The 16,917-nt window shown below is 47.4% G+C and overlaps 1 protein-coding gene across 1 annotated transcript in view; it reads left to right on the top strand.

Moving 5' to 3' along the window:
* The window catches only part of FGF18 (fibroblast growth factor 18), a gene marked incomplete at its 5' end in the record, with an annotated part of 64,983 nt that overhangs the window by 16,543 nt on the left and 31,523 nt on the right, over positions 1-16,917 (top strand). The window contains one exon of the mRNA XM_083871468.1: positions 6,222-6,402. Within this exon, the coding sequence (XP_083727594.1) occupies positions 6,222-6,402 (181 nt within the window). The remainder of the gene's footprint in view (positions 1-6,221; positions 6,403-16,917) is intronic.

A 16,917-nucleotide genomic window follows, 5' to 3' on the forward strand; every position in this document is an offset into this window, starting at 1 on the left:
AAGCCCTGCTTGCTCCTTGCCTGATGGATAGTGAGGTAAAATAATACCAGCTGTTAACTAATAATCATCATCATCAAGATATATCACAACTGGAGAAAAATAAGAAAAATAGTTAAGGTCTAAACTGTATTTCTGGAGACTCAAACTGTCAAGAGCCCATGGCAAGCTGTGGCATCCTGCCGATCTCTCAGCTGAGGTGCATGGGGTTGGTTTGCTTTGGTAAACACAGGTAGCAGGAACTGCTCCCACTGGGAAAGAGCTGCCTTCGGGCACTGGGAGGGGGCTCAGTCTCAGCCCCGTTGGTGCGGCAGAACCAGGGCACAGCTTAGGGGCATGGGGGACACTGGGGCTGCCTTGTGCAGCCAGCTGAGCTGTTGCTGCTGCTCATGGTGACATTGTCAATAATGTGACCTGGGGGCTGCTGGCAGGGACCTGTTCTGACCTGGTGAGAACAGGCAGGTGCAGGGGGAGATAAGAGGCTGGGGGTGTTGGAGTCCCTCTGGGAGCTGCATTTCAGCAGCTCGGCAGCACTCTGGTGCTGGGCTGTGCCATGGGCAGTGACATTTTGCTTCCAGCTGGGCTTCCAAAAGTCATTCATTAAGGCTGAAGCCCTGCTCTTCCCCAGGATTAACCATTTCCCAGGGTGCAACAAGTTTAGAATCTCCTCATATCACAAATGGTGCATTTTCACAGTTCTGGCTATTGCTCATTCCACCATCAAAAGGAGAAACTTAGTTTTCTTGAAGGTGGCGTCATCTTTCTCTAGAAAATGGTCAAATGCTGACTGATGGGCCATAAAACATTCATTTCCTAAAACTCTCAGGTTCCAGTTCTTTGGCACTGCCTCCAGCCTCCCTCCTGGTTTCATACCAGGCTCAGTAACACTGCGCCTGCCATCCCAAGGCCGATGGATGCGTTGCTTTTGCAGTGATGCATGGCTTTGGACAGCTGGTGGGGTCTTGGAGCTGCTGAAAGTGTGGCTGAGGGATGGCTGCATTTCTCAGAGGCCGAGTGTTTCAGAGAGAACAGAGGTCTGACAGTGCTCGAGGAGATTCAGTCTGCCTCTCTAAATGCACAAGGCAGCTCTCTGGAGGAAAGGAGGTTTCGCTTGCAGAGCAGCTTTTAGATCCAAAAAAGTCCAAGCCCTGGAAATGTGTTCTCTTTGGGTCTTATTTAACATTTCTGAAATCCAAAGGGACAGTCAGGCTTGACCCCCTCATCACCCCATTTCCTTCTCCTTTTCCAGCTTTCTCATCAAAAAGAAAAAGAAATTCCAAAAATCATTTCAAGTGAAAGACATTGTAAATGCCATTGGTAGAATGTTTTGTGGTGTCTCGTATCTGATCACTTTGAACAAGCACTTCCACAGTGCTCCATGCCCTTTCTCACAGACCATCCCAAAGGGTGTACAATCACCATCCATGGTGACATCTCCCATGGCTTAGAGTGCAGCTTAAATTTTTGGATATTTATTTTTCAAGGAAAAAATATTTTTCCATGGGTATCAGGAAGAAACAAACACCAAAGCAAAGCTATAAGTTCTGTTATTTGGAAAGGCTCAGCTCCATTTATGGAATTCTGGCAATGAATTCTGGCACTGAATTGCACCACGACCTCTCTCCTATTGGATGTACAGACTCTGCATTTCTGAGCATGGAGCTGCTTTTCTGAACATGCTCCTACACCCAAAGAAGGGACCATGCCCAAGCCGTGCTCATCCACTCCCATCTGGCTCCAGACGAGGCTCTGTGACACAAAGGTAACAACATCCTGGTGATGAACTGACGTTGCAGTTAAATGGAGGAAAAAGGACTGCATTGTGTTTCACTGGCACACTGTGTGTGCCGAGGGTGGCTGTCATGCGGAGCTAGCAAATCCTGCTGTGATTTGCTTATAGAAATTTTGCCAGAGTCATGGAAGCAAAGTGGTTTGTTACTTGCCTTTGAGGGCTTGAGAGAGATCTGTCTTGGATATCCTCTTGTTGACCTTATTGAGTTATTTTCATGTGTTTAGAAGGTCATAGAGAAAATCATTAATATTAGGTTGATTTGATGGCTGAAAGGTAATAAGTATTTCCTACTTATCAGATGGGGTTTGAGAGGACTTTGAATAGCCTGATTTGTTTATCTTTGGCAATCGGTATGGCCCTTAGAGAGAGGGATTTTGTATTACTGGTTCATCTGGGGGGAATGACATATGGTTTGCTCCCTTTTGAGTGCTCTGTAGCATAAATAGCAAAACACCAGGAAATTCTGAAGTCCAGCTCCCAGCTAACTTGGCCATGCTGTGGGCCTTGGACATCTCATGCTGTAATGCTCTATGACATGAACAATAACAGATTAACATCCCTTGTTACTAGAAAGCTCAAAATAGAAAATCCAAAGTGTCTGGAGGTTGGTTGGGTGGAAAGCCAAATCCTGTAAACGTGGCTTGGCACAGCCAGGGTTTCATTGACCTTGGCGGGGCTGGAATTGCTCCATTCACAGGAGGCATCTGAGAGTGCAGAGATGGGGCATGAGCCTGTGCAGGGCTGACATCACAGTGCTGCTCTTGGAGGTTTTTGCTGTTCCTGAGCTTTTCTTGGATTAATGCACAGTGAAACCTTAGGCTGCATCAGCAAAATGGTCTCTCCCTCACTCTCCGTCTGGGATTTAACAAAGAGGGGAATCATTCTTTAAGCTGAAGGATCATGGAAAAGCCATTTAAAATGAAATCCACTCTTATTTGAGAATCATTTGGCAAAAAAGCACGTTAAAATCTTCTGTTATGGACTCGCTAAAAGACAGATGTCATTTCTGGTTCCTTTGGCTGTTGGGAAAGGACTGAATATTCCACCTTGAATGACGGGGCAAAGACAAGGGAGAGCAGCTTCTTTTCAGGAGTGAGGCTTTTCTGTTGCTTCTGGGGTTTGAGGTAATGGTTGTTTTTAAAATAAATGCTGTTTATTCCCTTGTATAAACTCTGGGTAGCCAACTGTATTTGTAGCTGAAAGGTGTAGTGACAAACTATCTATCACTGAAAGCTGTAGTGACAAATAAATAATAAGTGGATAAGAAATTGATGGAAAAGAAAAAGAGAGAGAGAGAGAGTGAAAATGAAACCAAATTCAATGCTCTGATTAAACAATTGGGATTTTGCAGGTTATAAATTGTTGCCAAAGAATGAGATGGAGTTATATGAAACCACTATCCTGAGATGCTGAAATTGGCATGCACAGACAGAGGCCCATACCAGTCAGACAGATGCCAGACAGACGATAATACAACCCCAAATCCCTGGAGGAATCCTGTCTCCTGTGTCCGAGAGTGCTGCTCAGGAGCTAGGAAGTACGAGCAGCCCTTCCCCTCAGGGACCTGTAATGTGGAGCTCTGGACCCAGGGCCTGTTTTGCTGCCTACACAGAGATGTGGATGATCAGACTGAAAGGCAAAAAAGGGCTCTCACTTTGTGTACAACATATTTATGTGCAGTAATAGCATTTCTATAGTGAAAACAAAAAAAAACCAACTTGCTTTGGTGAACAGGAGTGAAAGCCCTTCAGTTTAAAGGACTTAAAGACATTTCTGCATTCAAGTATAATTAGGGTGGATGTACTTGGTTTCAGGTGACCTCCCTGACTGAGCATTGGCAAACAGTTGCCAAAGGAGATATATGTTACTAATTTTTATGAGATTTATAGAAGAGTCTCTTTTATGGTATATATACATGGACTTCCTTATCTCAGAGAGGATTGCTGCTTGAGGGAGTGTGCCCTGTAGGGAAGGGGTCCTGTGAGAGTGGATTTTAGCAATGATCAAAGAGGTTTTATCTCATGAAATCAACACTGCGTGAAATTTTATTTCTGGGTATTGATATTCTCTGCTGCAGGCCAGATGCAGCTCAGGCTGGCATGGTTAATTCCCTTTTGGCCACCCTCCAGAAGAGCATCCTGTTTCCTTAGGGTGAGCTTATCTTTAAGCAGGCAGCTAAATCCAGGTGGTTTCACTGCTGCTCTGGCCATGACTTCTGGCCAGGGGACAGTTCAGCTGCAACGGGAACCTGTAGTGTGTTCCCCCTCCAGGATTTTTGCCCTGGGTCAAAACTGGGCACTTCCTAGGGAAGTGGTGGAGGGATACACACTGGGCTGACTGTATTTTGGGGTCAGCATCACCTGCTGATTCCTACATCAGCTACTTCAGGGCTTAGCTGAGGGTGATGCCAGCCAGCTCCTTGGATGGGAGAGGAGGAGATGTCACCCCCTATGCTGCTGGTGCCTTCCTTGCAAAGGGAAGGGGCACTTAATTAGCTAATCTTAGGCAAGACAGAGGTGACAAAGGTTCACAGGTGTGTTGGTGACATGTTGGAGCCGAGTGCTGTGCAGAATGCTCCGTGGGTGCTTCTGAGCCCACAAAGGCACTGAAGCTACAGGCTGAGGCCTTGGCAGTGTGAATGCTCCAGAGACAATTAGAAGAGAATTAAAACACATTTTGGAAAACAGATTGCATTTTTTATTTGGAGTTTCCAAAAAAGCAAAGCAACCTGCCCTTCCCCCCACTTCAAATCCCACCTGTTTGGGTTTTTTTTCCTAGAAAAATGTGAAATTTTTCTAGGAAAAATGTGAAATGTGGTGAAAGCAATGTAACAATCTCATCTTGATTTAAAATCTGTTTTAAATCTTAAAATGATGGAGTTAGAATTTTAGCTGCAAATAGCCTTGCTTTGTGGGCACAAGGCAGACTGTCAGCATGACTAGAACATCTCTGGGTTTGGTAGTTTAGCGTCCTTTGCAACAATGGCATTTGAAAAGAAAGCAGGAAAAGACATAGCAAGAAGAAAAAGAAATTAATATGAATTGACAAAAGCCAAGTCCTATGTGCTGTGCTCAGGTGTAGCTGTGGTGCCTGGGGAGCACTGGGCAAGCAGAGCCCAGGTCTGTGCTGGCCAGAGCTCTGTCAGCATCGTGCTGTGGTACCCTGCCATGCCCTCTGGCCAGGGGTGCTCCTCCTCTCACATCCCCAGCACTGTGTCACAGCTCTTGGCTGTGCTGTTTTCTAAAAGTGGGAAATATTGTTACCCATGTCTGTCACCTCTGACATCACTGTGAATCTCCTAGCATTGCCCTGAGCCTCCCTTGCCCAGCCTGTGCCTGTGCCTTCAGCTCCTTATGGGCTTCTGACAGCAAAATCAGAGCTAAATCACTTTCTCCTCAAAACGTCAAATACCAAAGTCACAGCTTTTAGTAACAGCACCGAAGGCAATCCCGCCGCATCACTGGGCACCTCATTCCTATTGCTGCTGTGCTGAGTCTGGAGTGGATCTGAACAAGGATTTATTGACTTTTTTCATTCTCATTGCCAGTTCCCTCCCCCCACTGATACATCAGAACACTTTTGCTTGCAGGCTTGTTTTGATATTTCTTGAGAATACTTAAAATAGGAAATGAAACAAAAAGTTTATGGTAATATTTTAAACTGTTGTGAACTAAGGTTAATTTACTCCCTTGGCCAGAACAGATGAGGTGGCTGAGGCTGTCGGACCCCTGCTGATCACAGCCACTGGTGGAAAAGCTGGTTTGACTCTCACCACTTCTCATGATCTCTCCCCAAGAGAGATCTCCTGTGGCCCTGTTGAGGTGGACAGAAACACATGCATAGATGGTGACCATGAGGTGGCTTCACTGCAAGGCAGAGCTGGCTAAACAGTTAAGCTGAAGAGTGTACAAGTAACACTTCTATTGTAATGGATTTTATGCCAGCGCGAAGTTCAAGTGCACTCTGCTAAGGGCAGCACAAAGAGTTTTTCCCTTGACTTCTCCCTGCAGTTAACCCAGAGAATCCATGCAGCTGCTGAAGGTGATGCACCAAATCTCTGAGAAGGGGTTTGTTGTCCCCACTCTCCAGTTTGCACCCATGTAACCTGGTAGAGGCTGTGCATATGCAGTGGAAAGCCTAATTTATGGTCAGTGTGGCTGACCAGGATTAAATCAAAGCAGGGACGAGCAGAAGTTTTTATTCAAAAACCCCCAGTTTGATTGTAACCCCCCAGGTTTGGTTTACTGTGGAGAGCCAGCTCTGTGTGGAATTACACAAAAGTCCCTGACACCGCTGCCAAGTGAAGGGCAGCCAAACCTGAGTCCCCTAGTGCCAGTGCCCTTGGCAGGCTGGTGTGCAGTCCCTCTGCCCCAGAGCCTTGTCATGTTCACAGTTTGTTCTGTTCTCTCTCCCCACTCCCCACCCACCTCAGATGTTTGCTGCTGAGGAGAATGTGGATTTTCGAATACATGTGGAGAACCAGACGCGGGCAAGGGACGATGTGAGCAGGAAGCAGCTTCGGCTCTATCAGCTCTACAGCAGGACAAGCGGGAAGCACATCCAAGTGCTTGGCAGGAGGATCAGTGCCAAAGGAGAAGATGGAGATAAATATGGTAAGAATATTTACTGGAATCCCCCAGACTTCAGGTCAAAGGCTTTAATCCAGGGTGTTGTGCTAAGAACCTCTTGGGAGAAAAATAATAAGAGCAATAAAAACCAAAATAAAAGGAAAGTAACTCCTTCCAGGTTAAGAACATGAGGTTTGTTTTGCTGGCGCTGCCTTCAGCTGTGGGCAGTTCCCACAGTACTGTCATGCCTCAATTTATTAGTATACGGTTGAAGAGAGGAATGTCTTTCTGCCCAAGCCATGAGCTCAGTGTGCTTACTGCAATTCATAAATGATATCTAAATTGGTGGTTGGGGAAGTCCTTTCCCCATGAACTCTTGGGCTCGTGTCTGTGAGTCCAGTGTTTGACTGAAGCACTCTCATCTTTTCAGGTGGTAGGATATTTGGTTTGAACTGAAAGTAGACCTTGAGAGCTTTAAGAGTACCCCAGAGCTCATGCTGAATCTCTGAGTGTGTGGATCTTGCAGGTAAAACAATACCCTGTGCCAGCAGCACATTCAACTATTCTTGTTGTGATATGCACACAAGCAACATGCTGGAAATGGTGCTAGAGGCTGGGCTATGAGAAATACTGTAATTCTGGTTCATTTGGAGATGGTTACTGCTGAGATGCTTTTATTCTCATTAGCTGTTGTGAGGATTTTAGGACTTTCGAGAACACTGGTCCTGTTCGTGTTTGGGATGTGCAGCCCCGTGCATTCTTGTGCTGCTGCAGAGGTGTGTGTGAGAGTTTGCTGGGTCAACCATTCGTGTGGGATTGTCTGGTGCAGCACTGGTGAGTTGGAGCTGAGCTACGAGGAGGGCAGGTCAAAATCTGGGAGCAGTTGTTCCCTCAGGAAGCTTCAGGTCAGATGAGGCACATGCTGAGCACTGAAGGCAGCTGCTGCCACTGCCGGCGCGGGTGCAGAAGCAGCGTGAGCTGTGCCACGGGAAGCGACAGCCAGAGGCCACCTGGCAGGTAGGAAGTAACACTCCAAGGCACTTGTGCGGGGTCAGCTCCTCTCTGAGAAAGCCCTGCCCTGAGGTCTCATCAACCTTGTCCTTTGTCATTCCCAAATTTCCAGATATTACAGGAGTGAGAAGTGCCACTTGGCTGCTAATTATTGTGTCATTTTATGGCATTCATCCTCCTGAATTCTGATGTGCAAACGAGTCGCTGGGCGCTGTCGTCGCCGCCGCCCGGGGACGGCTCCTGCCCACGGTGGCTGTCAGGTGCCGTGATGGAGTTTTCGACTCGGTGAAAGAAAGGCGGGCATTTACAGTGGGTGCAGCAGGGAAGTGTTCCCGGGAGCAGCTGACAAGTGCTAATTTATGTGTCAAAGCCCATCTTGTCCCCTTCATACATATGCAAGCGTGTCTGAACAACAAACCCGCGCGTGCGGGAGCGTGCTCGTGGCCGAGGGCGGTGCTGCCATGGCAGAGCCCGAGGTTCCCGGCCGGGAGCTCCTGCATCTCTGCCTGCCTCCGAACCCTGCTCCCCCATCCCTGCCTGCCTCCGAACACCGCTCCCTCATCCCTGCCTGCCTCCGAACCCCGCTCCCCCATCCCTGCCTGTCTCCGAACCCCGCTCCCCCATCCCTGCCTGTCTCCAAACCCTGCTCCCGGCTGCCACAGTGCTTCGGCCGTGGGTTGTTTGCCTGCAACCCCAGACCCCTCCCGGCTCCGTCCGGAGCCTCCTCAGCAAACGCACTGAGGCTGCGGAGCCTTCTCGCCCCCAGCCCTGTGAAAGGTTATGGAAATCTGCTCTTGGTCCTTGGCACGGAACACTCAGAGCATGATAATCGGGGAGACAGTGAGGTGGGGCACGGCGGGTCGGGATGGGACAGCAAAGCTCCTGTCTGGCATAATGGAGAGGGGAGAGATGTCAGAGTTACTGGAGTGAGAACCATCTGTGTTACAGCCCAACCTGGACACAAAGGCAATGACACAGGGTTCATTATGTGCCAGGAACCCCGCCCCCTGAGGCATTATTGTGGAGTAACCTTTGATCAAGACCAGAGAGAGGCTTAAACGGGGTCTGGGGATCTCAACAGTTGCAAACTTTTGATCCACATCTCCGTCTTGCCGGTCAGGTCTGCATCTGGAGGAGGACACCTCTCCTCCCACGCAGCAGACGGCTGAGTGTCCCCCTGCCCTTTCCCTCTCCTGCCCTCTCCGGCTGCCTCCTTGTCCGTGCTGGCACGGTGTGACAGAGCCGGGCTTCGCTGACTTCAGGGCTGTGTCACTCCCGCAGATGGTACCTGCTCCCCCGCCTGCCCCGGCCCTGCTGCGGGAGCGCACGGCGAGGGGGTGTGGGTTGGTGGCCTGAGGATTGCAGCTTGGGAAAGGCTTTGGAAGGACAAGCATGTCTGAGAAAAGGCAAGAGACGTAGGAAAAGGTGCCCGTGAGCTGGCTCCAGCTGTGAATTCTCTCAACAGCCCGGTCCATTTAGGAGAAGGTGACATCAGGCAAGGGCCACGCAGGCTCAGGGTTCACGTGGAAAGCTGTCAGGGCGAAGGTCCCTGGTGCTCATCATCAGCATTAGCACCAGCCCGTTTTCAGGATAGCGCAGCAAATAATGTTTTAGCATTTTAGCACCTCTTTCCCGTCTTCCCTTACATTCACGACAGTGATGCCTTTTTTTTTTTTTTTTTTTTTTTTTTTTTCTCAAGATATCCAGCTTCCAAATGGGAGGGCTGTCCTGCCTTTGAAGGGAGGTTACTTTTATCGCAAGGTTTGTTGACGTCTGTAAAACTTCTCACCTCTTGGTTGCAGAGAACTCTTGGTTGCAGAGAATGCCCAGAACAGAGGGGAGGTGGCAGATCTCAGGCAGGGAACTGCTACTTTCCAAGCAGCCATCCCAAGTACAGGAGAATGAGCAGCCAGCCCTAGCTCAGGGAGGAACGATGCTGCAGGGCTGAGCGATCCGGCCAGAGGAATCCCCCTTGACTTTTATCCAGGTGTGCAAATGCCACGCCTGAGGCTAAATGCATGCTCTGCAACGCATAATTCTGCTGTCAATAATTCTGGTGTGTAATTTTTGGTTTGTGCATTCTTTGGGGCCAAGATTTGGCCCCGTGTGTCAGATTATTAAATGGCAAATTAAGTCAGTTAATAGAATTAATTGAGTCGATGTAATCCTTTTAATCAGATGGATTTGATCCCTTCTCAGATGAGTTAGAATCCATTAACAGGTAAGTCAATTATTGGACTAAATTAAATCTAATAAAAATGCCTGCTGCTCACAGCAGCACTAATTAATCTAAATACACTTACCTGACTCCCAAGGTTGTTTTTTTTTTTCAGGCTTAATTGATGTTCCTTAAGTGCTCTGAAATCTTTAGATAACAGATTATCTATGTGAGCAAAATATTATCTCTTAACAGACTATAGACTAATTAAAGGACTGATCTATTTACAAATTGCATTTTTAGTTTAATCTTTTCAACCTATTGAGAAAGAATTTGCACCGGCCCAGTAAAACAATATTCCTATTATAAGCTTATTATTACTTTACAGGTTCCTAAGTGGTCCTTTCATTCAGAAAATGAAAGGGTGAGGGAGAAAAAACAACCATTAAAGTGCTGACAAAAAAAAAAAAAAAAAAAAAAGGACCTGGAACCTTTATATTCTATCTCCGATAAATGGTACAGATAGGGAAGAGAGGGATCAGTGACCTGAAACCTTAGATCCTTTCATTTATTTTCATTTCACAAAAGGCAGAAGACATTCTATCCTGTTTGTTCACAATCTGTGTATCCGGCGCAGTTGGGCAGAAAAAGCTCTCTTGGTTGGGTGAAGGCATTTTTTGCCTCATTTGTATTTCACAGCCATGGGGTTTTTGGTTTAATTTATCCTCAGCTACTGCTGTCCTCCGGGATACTAAGCAGTGATAGCCATCAGTGCAGAGGTGTGAGATCCCTTTGCTCCTCTTGGTGGAGGGAGCTTTAATTTGCGGAGTGTTTGGGTGTCCCGAAGGCTGGACTGTGGTTCTTTCCGGGTGGTGTTTTGTCCATAGATCCATTCCATCACACTTTCAAAACCACTCTCAGGTCCGATCCCTCAGGAGGTTATAAACCCCGTGTTTTATAAACCTTCCCACTGATACAGCATGGAGGCTTTATTTGGGGACACTCTGTGCGAGGGGCAGGGCACAGGTGGGACATCAGCATCCCAGCACTGGGCACTGGGGCAGTGCCAGCCCCTGACGGCTCCCCCGGTTTCAGTGGAATTAGCTCAGAACTCCCGTGGGACAGGAGGTTTGAGGGCTTAGCAGAGCTGGGGTTTGTCAGAAGGAAGGGAAGGGAAGGGAAGGGAAGGGAAGGGAAGGGAAGGGAAGGGAAGGGAAGGGAAGGGAAGGGAAGGGAAGGGAAGGGAAGGGAAGGGAAGGGAAGGGAAGGGAAGGGAAGGGAAGGGAAGGGAAGGGAAGGGAAGGGAAGGGAAGGGAAGGGAAGGGAAGGGAAGGGAAGGGAAGGGAAGGGAAGGGAAGGGAAGGGAAGGGAAGGGAAGGGAAGGGGTGCACATGATGCCGGCTGTGACCTCCATGTGCCATGGCCGTTCTGGGCACAGACATCACACCCCATACAGATGTGCTTCTTTGGGTGGTATAGAGACAGCAAGGAGCTGAGGCAAACGGGTGTCACTTCCTGGGGCCACTCCAGCCAGGGTGCTGAGCCCTGCAGCCCCCACCTCCTGCTCGAGCTGGAGCTGCCCAGAGATGCCAGCGGAGCTGCTCACGGAGAGCACATTACAGCTGTCTAGACATCAGCCACACTCCATCCTGCCAGAGATTTCATTTGTGGTAGAAGTGGGCTCTGTTCCATGAGGAGGTTGTAATATGTGTGGAAAATATTATTAGAGCAAAACAGCCTCCTTTAATTGACTCTAAATTTTGCAGGATTCCTTCCTAGGTTTGGGTAGTCCGGTGCTCTACAGAATTAATGGCTGACATATCACTTCTTCGGGCTTGGCAGCCTGACAGCTAATTTAGAACTCCCTAAACTCATTTCACTAATGACTCCCATTTGTTCTCTCTGAAAGCCTGGAAACAAATGCAAAATACCAGTGCCATTGTCCCATTTTTAGCAAGTCATTCTTCCCCCTCAGTATTTCTGGCACCTTAACAGCAAGCTGCCTTGGGAAATCTGATTAACCCATTCCCTTCCTGGAATAGTTTAAATCAATTTTGATCCCTCTCCTGGGAAGGGCAGGAGTAACACACTAAATTCATTGTGGCTGGAAGGCTCAGAATTTATCTGCAAGAAAGATGAGATATAGTCCAAACAGCAATTTGGATTTGTGAAAAATTGCTGCATTTCCACCATTTTTCCACGTGTATTTCCAAGCTGCTTTTCTTGCCAGGAACAGGTGCGTGCAAGGGTTTGTCTGCCGGTGCAGCTCAGCCCCAAATCCCGCATGAGCTGGGATCTGTTTTGTAATTTATTGTGCTGACCCATCAGGATGGCTGTTTCCCATTTAAACGATGTATCGCTGCATCCAGTCTCTTCCTATTATAGTTTTGACATCACAACAAGACAAAATTTTAAAAAGACCTTTAGTCTTCTAAACAATTTATTTTCACTTACTTAGCCCAGGGGCAGAGCTGACCTCAGTGTAGGGGATGATCATTCACCATGGCAGCTGTACAGTCATATTGGTTCTGGGGACTGGCCCGAGCTGGAGCAGCCTTCGCCCTCCAGCTGCGTGTTGTGGCTCTGGGCTTTTCCCTGCTTGCCCAGCAATCCCTGAGAACTGTGTTATTTTTTGTTCCTTAAAACGTCATCTTTTTCATCTGCAGCAGGGCAGTGGTGAAGCTGTTCCTTGAAAGCAGATAAGGGGATGAACTGAGCCTCCAGGCAGGGCTTTGTGACCATGCTGAGGCAGGAGCCTGGGCCAGGGCTGGGGCTTGGGCAGGAACTGGGGCTATGGCTCCCAGCTTGCCCTGGGAAGTGAGGGCTCTTGGCTGCTCTCACCTTCCTGGTGGCTCTGAACGGTTCTGTTTGAAACACACTGTAATGCGTGACATTACATTCCATATGAAACACGCTGCAATGAAGACATTTTCAGGTTTTATTCCGCCATATCCTGTGCCTGTGCCAGGGTGGGGAAAAGCCTTGCTTAGGCAGGATGAGAAGTTTAAGAAAAATCCAAGCCTTTTTGATTCATTACAAACCTATTTTGAGCAATGAATTTGTTGCCAATTTCCTGTACTTTTGATTTTGATAGCTGTTCTCCCGAGCTCCTGCTGCAACCAGCATCACACCTGAAGCCCAGTCTCTCTGCAGCAGTCCTTGTTTTGTACCTGCACTAACAGCAAAAGCATTCGTTTATTTTCCCTCTGACACCACGTTGATTTTGGATTTTCCTACTTCTGGATCTGGAGATAGCTTAAAGAACCTTGACTTTCATGGGGAAAAAAAAAATAAATCTCCTTTTAACTCCGTGTCCAAACTTCAACTGTCCACAAGCACTGGTCAGGGTTTGGAAAGCATTGTCCTGTCTGTCAGCAAATATTAAGGACCCAGAAATAACGAGGAGAGGTAGTTTAGAGATCTGCTGATAATTTGTCATTTTTAATTTCTGTGTGGAGTGGAAAGTGGGCTACAAAGTGAAAAATCTTTATTTTCATGCAAGTTATAAAAGGGTTTTTGTTAACAGTTTGTGCGTGTGTATATAATTCTGCACTGTGATTTAAGTGTTCCCATTAGAAATGCAGAATAGGAAATAGGATCCCATCTGTGAGCAATTTAAGAGGAAGTGAGACAATGGAGTCGATTGCTGCTTCAGTTTAGATAATCAATACAAATATTATTAGTATAGTGATTTATCTTCTTAGACACTTTATGAAAATGTGAATGCCAGGCCCTGAAGACAGGTCAATATGATGTTATCTGTTCCTGCCTTGCTGTGTTTATGGTGCTTTCCCATAAAGGTCAAGCAGCCGCTTTGTTAAATGTTCTTCCCTGGCTCTCATGAAATAACACAGAAACAAACTTAGGGCTTTCCTTTCTCCTCCATGGCTCTGGGAACATGCTGTGCTTGTCAGTACAGTGATTACTTCTGTCTGAAATCTGTAGCAGGGACTGCTGGGGGGACACTGGGAGATGATCTTTAGGGTCCCTTCCAACCCAAACCATTCTGTAATTAGGTTCTGGAAGAAGTTTGCATAATTTTAAATATATTTGTAGTCCAGGAGTGACTCTGTGCACAAATGCTGAGAGCTCCTTTGGGTTTATAGCAGTTGTTCTCTGTCGGTGTCTGTTACCAAACTTTGTTTTGTGCTCTCTGAGGTTTTCCCATGTCTAAGCATTTGGCCAGTCATTGACAAATTCAAGTTGGTTCTTGGGGTGCAATTAAAAGTACCCTACAAATAGGCTAGTCTGCATTTCCAAGAGGGTTTTTAATTGCTTTTACTTTAGAGAGGAAGGAAGGAAAATGTCAACATTTTGCTTGGGGTGAACATTCCCGTACATGATGTAAAGTGGCCAAAGAGATTTTTTTTCCTTCACAAGAAACACTTGGAAGAAATGAGAAATGTCAATAATCCTATTAAGAACTGCCTAACTAAAGACAGGATGGGAAATACAAAAACTTGATGTGAAGATTACACTTCTCCTTGAAGGTACTGTGGAACCTCCCTTGGCTGTTTGAGACTCCTAAAATCAGATTCTTGGAGACTCATGGTAGTGTTGGCTTTGGCCTCACCACTCACCTAGAGCATCTCCTGCTTCACTTGGCTGAGCTGGGGTGGTGGGACGCTGGGGCTAGACCCTTCAGACACTGGACACAAAAGTAACTTTGTTCCTTGCGTATAATGAAGCTATATGAATTTCATCATGTCAATGTCCTCATGTGTCCCTCCCTCAGCCCAGAACCCCCTAACCTCGTGGTGTGCCAGCAGGATGAAAGCTTTGCAGATGGAGAGATGATAAGGAGACCGTGCTAATGGAGACCACACTGGCAGCCTGGTTAGAAGTAATTATTTAGTGCTTTGAGGTGCTGTGAGACCGTTCCTGTTTTCAGGTTGGGGTTTCCTCAAGAAAGGTGTTAAATTTATAAAAAACTAAGGACTTCAGTTGCTCGGATTTTACCTTGGCTCTTTGAAAAACCAGATGGTCAGGAATTTCCGCAGCTGCAAGCTGGAGCACAGCAAACATTTACAACGCCAGTAGTTTCTGCATGGCTGTCTGCAAGAACAGGGAAGGGCCCAGGTCCTACAGAACTGCACCGAGCCACAGGCTCGGCAGAAAGGTGAAAAATAACGAAGCTGTGAAGGAGAGGAACTGCTGATGCATGACACTTGGAAAGCTGGAAGAGTCCAAAAAGGGAGCTGAAAATACCCCCCAAAAATGACTATCTGTGGCTTGAACGAAATAGTGTCCGATCAGCATTCAGAAACCGCCGAATCCAGGCCGTTCCAATACTGGCATTTTCCAGACTGCTTGCCAGTCGGATGCAGAGGAGAACACGTGTGGAGTGTCTGTGGTTGCAGTGCTCGCAAGAAGTGCTCAGAAGGCAAGCTGGATGTAAAGGCAGTGAGAAGTCCCAGTAAAAAAAAACAACACCTACTTTTTCTTCCAGTGAGGAAGAATGGGGGTATTGGAGTTCAACAGAGATGGGCACATGGCTGCACTCTGCGATCATCCATTTTAATGAGCTGTGCCAGCAATAAATAGTGCCCACTTTGGTCCCTGAAGAACTTCCAGTATTTTCTGAATGCCCATAATAGACAGTTCATGCTTTTATGTGACATAGGAGCTGAGACCTTCTCAATATATCCTGAGCTTTGTGTCCTTGAGTTGTGCTGTAGTGGCCTTGGCAACGTGTCTCTCCTCTTTGCTGTTGCTGCCTGGGGTGGTGGAGTTTGGGGCATGACTGGGTAGTGCTCAGATTATTTTTTGCCCTTGTCTCCGTGAGTTGAAATGTGTGCCCAGAGGCCTAAAAAGCTACCAGCTACCAAAAAAGGCGCATTTCTTCCCAAAGCAATACAAACAGAACTCAGCCATCCACCATCACCCTGCCTCTTTCAGCTATGACGAGCTTTGGAGTTTTGGGTGTTCTCCCGCAGTGACAGCAGCTGTTCTAGCTGGGAGGGTCTGGCCCCAGGTAGGACTGTGGAGAGGAGTCCTTGTTCTCTTCTGCTGCTCAGCTCCTCTGGCCTTATCCCAAAGCTGGGCTGGTGGGGCAGAGAAGCAGCGGACTGTTGCTCCTGAGTGGCTAAATTGTGATATGAGCCTTAGGTGTTTGACCACGTGGTGTGTGACATGCTTGGGATCCTGGCTTTAAGCTGGTGTGGTTTCGTTTACACCTGATGTTCTTAAGTGCTTTTGGAAGGAGAAGCAGGATAGGAAATGGCTGTTGGAATGTGAGAGGGGAGCTGTAGCATCAGGGGATGTTGCCCACAACTTCTGGAGGCTGTGAGGACCTTAGAGAAGAGAAGCAGCAGGGAAGGGCTAGAAGTAGGATGGCAAGTAAGCACCAGATGAGTCTAAAAGATATTGTCCAGGTGTCCCCAGTGTTTGGCCAGAGACAGCTGCAAGGCTCACAGTGTGCAGGAGTGAGTGCTGAAGCAGACTGGGGGATGCTTTGGGCTCCTGGTTTTAGATCATATATTGGGTTAAGTTAGAGGGTGAACACTGCAGCTCCTAAAAGCTGATCTTGTCCTGTTGGGATCAGTGATGTAGGCCCAGGTTCCAGTGCCAAATGAACTTGCATAAAGGTAACTTCAACATAAATCCCCACTAAGGTTTCTGCTGGTTGCATGGAGGGATCACAGGGCTGGATCTCTGTTACAGCCAAGGCTTGATTATCCTTTTTCCTACACTCCTGAAACTCCACCGACTTCAACAGAGCCATTCCTGGAGCTCCTGTGTGAGACTAAAAGGAGATTAAGTGCCCAGCAGTGCCTCCCATTCCTCCTGTGTCTTGCACCTTTGTTCAGACCTTGCATTTCAAACCATTTTAGCCGGTGGGAGGCAAATCAAAGCTGTTAGGTTTGAGCCGGTGACAATGGCCTGGTGCTGTGTGGTGTGCCCAACCCCTTGCCTTTGTGCAACGTTTGGATTCTTGCCTTTATTTCATTTGCTTCGGCATCTGCATTTGTAACCCTTTTTTTCAAATGAAGTTTCTGACTGGTGACTCATTAGGAGTAAATAGGCAAAAGGATATTGACTTTACACCTACTAATTTGGGGGTACTAACAAGCACATGTAAGAGCTTTATAGTCACCGGGTAAATTGTCCCACCTGGGGAGGCTGGAGGAGGGGAGATAAAAAGCATTACAAAGAACCAGTGCTTTTGTTTCTAGCTTCTAGCCTTGGCTGTTCCTGCTGCTACTGGAGCTGGGGTGGATATTTGATGGTCGCCATTGCCGGAGCCTGTTCTGCACTTCCCCATGATTTTCCAGCACCATTAGACCTGTGTGGGCACAGGACTAAGATCCTAATGATAGGATGCTAAATGTGTTTGCTCAGAAACGAGGTGCCCCTTACATCGGCTGGGAGAACAAACCCTCCTTCCTGTA

Source organism: Zosterops lateralis (genome assembly GCF_965231275.1).
Source record: "Zosterops lateralis genome assembly, chromosome: 14".
Classification (NCBI taxonomy): Eukaryota; Metazoa; Chordata; class Aves; order Passeriformes; family Zosteropidae; genus Zosterops; species Zosterops lateralis.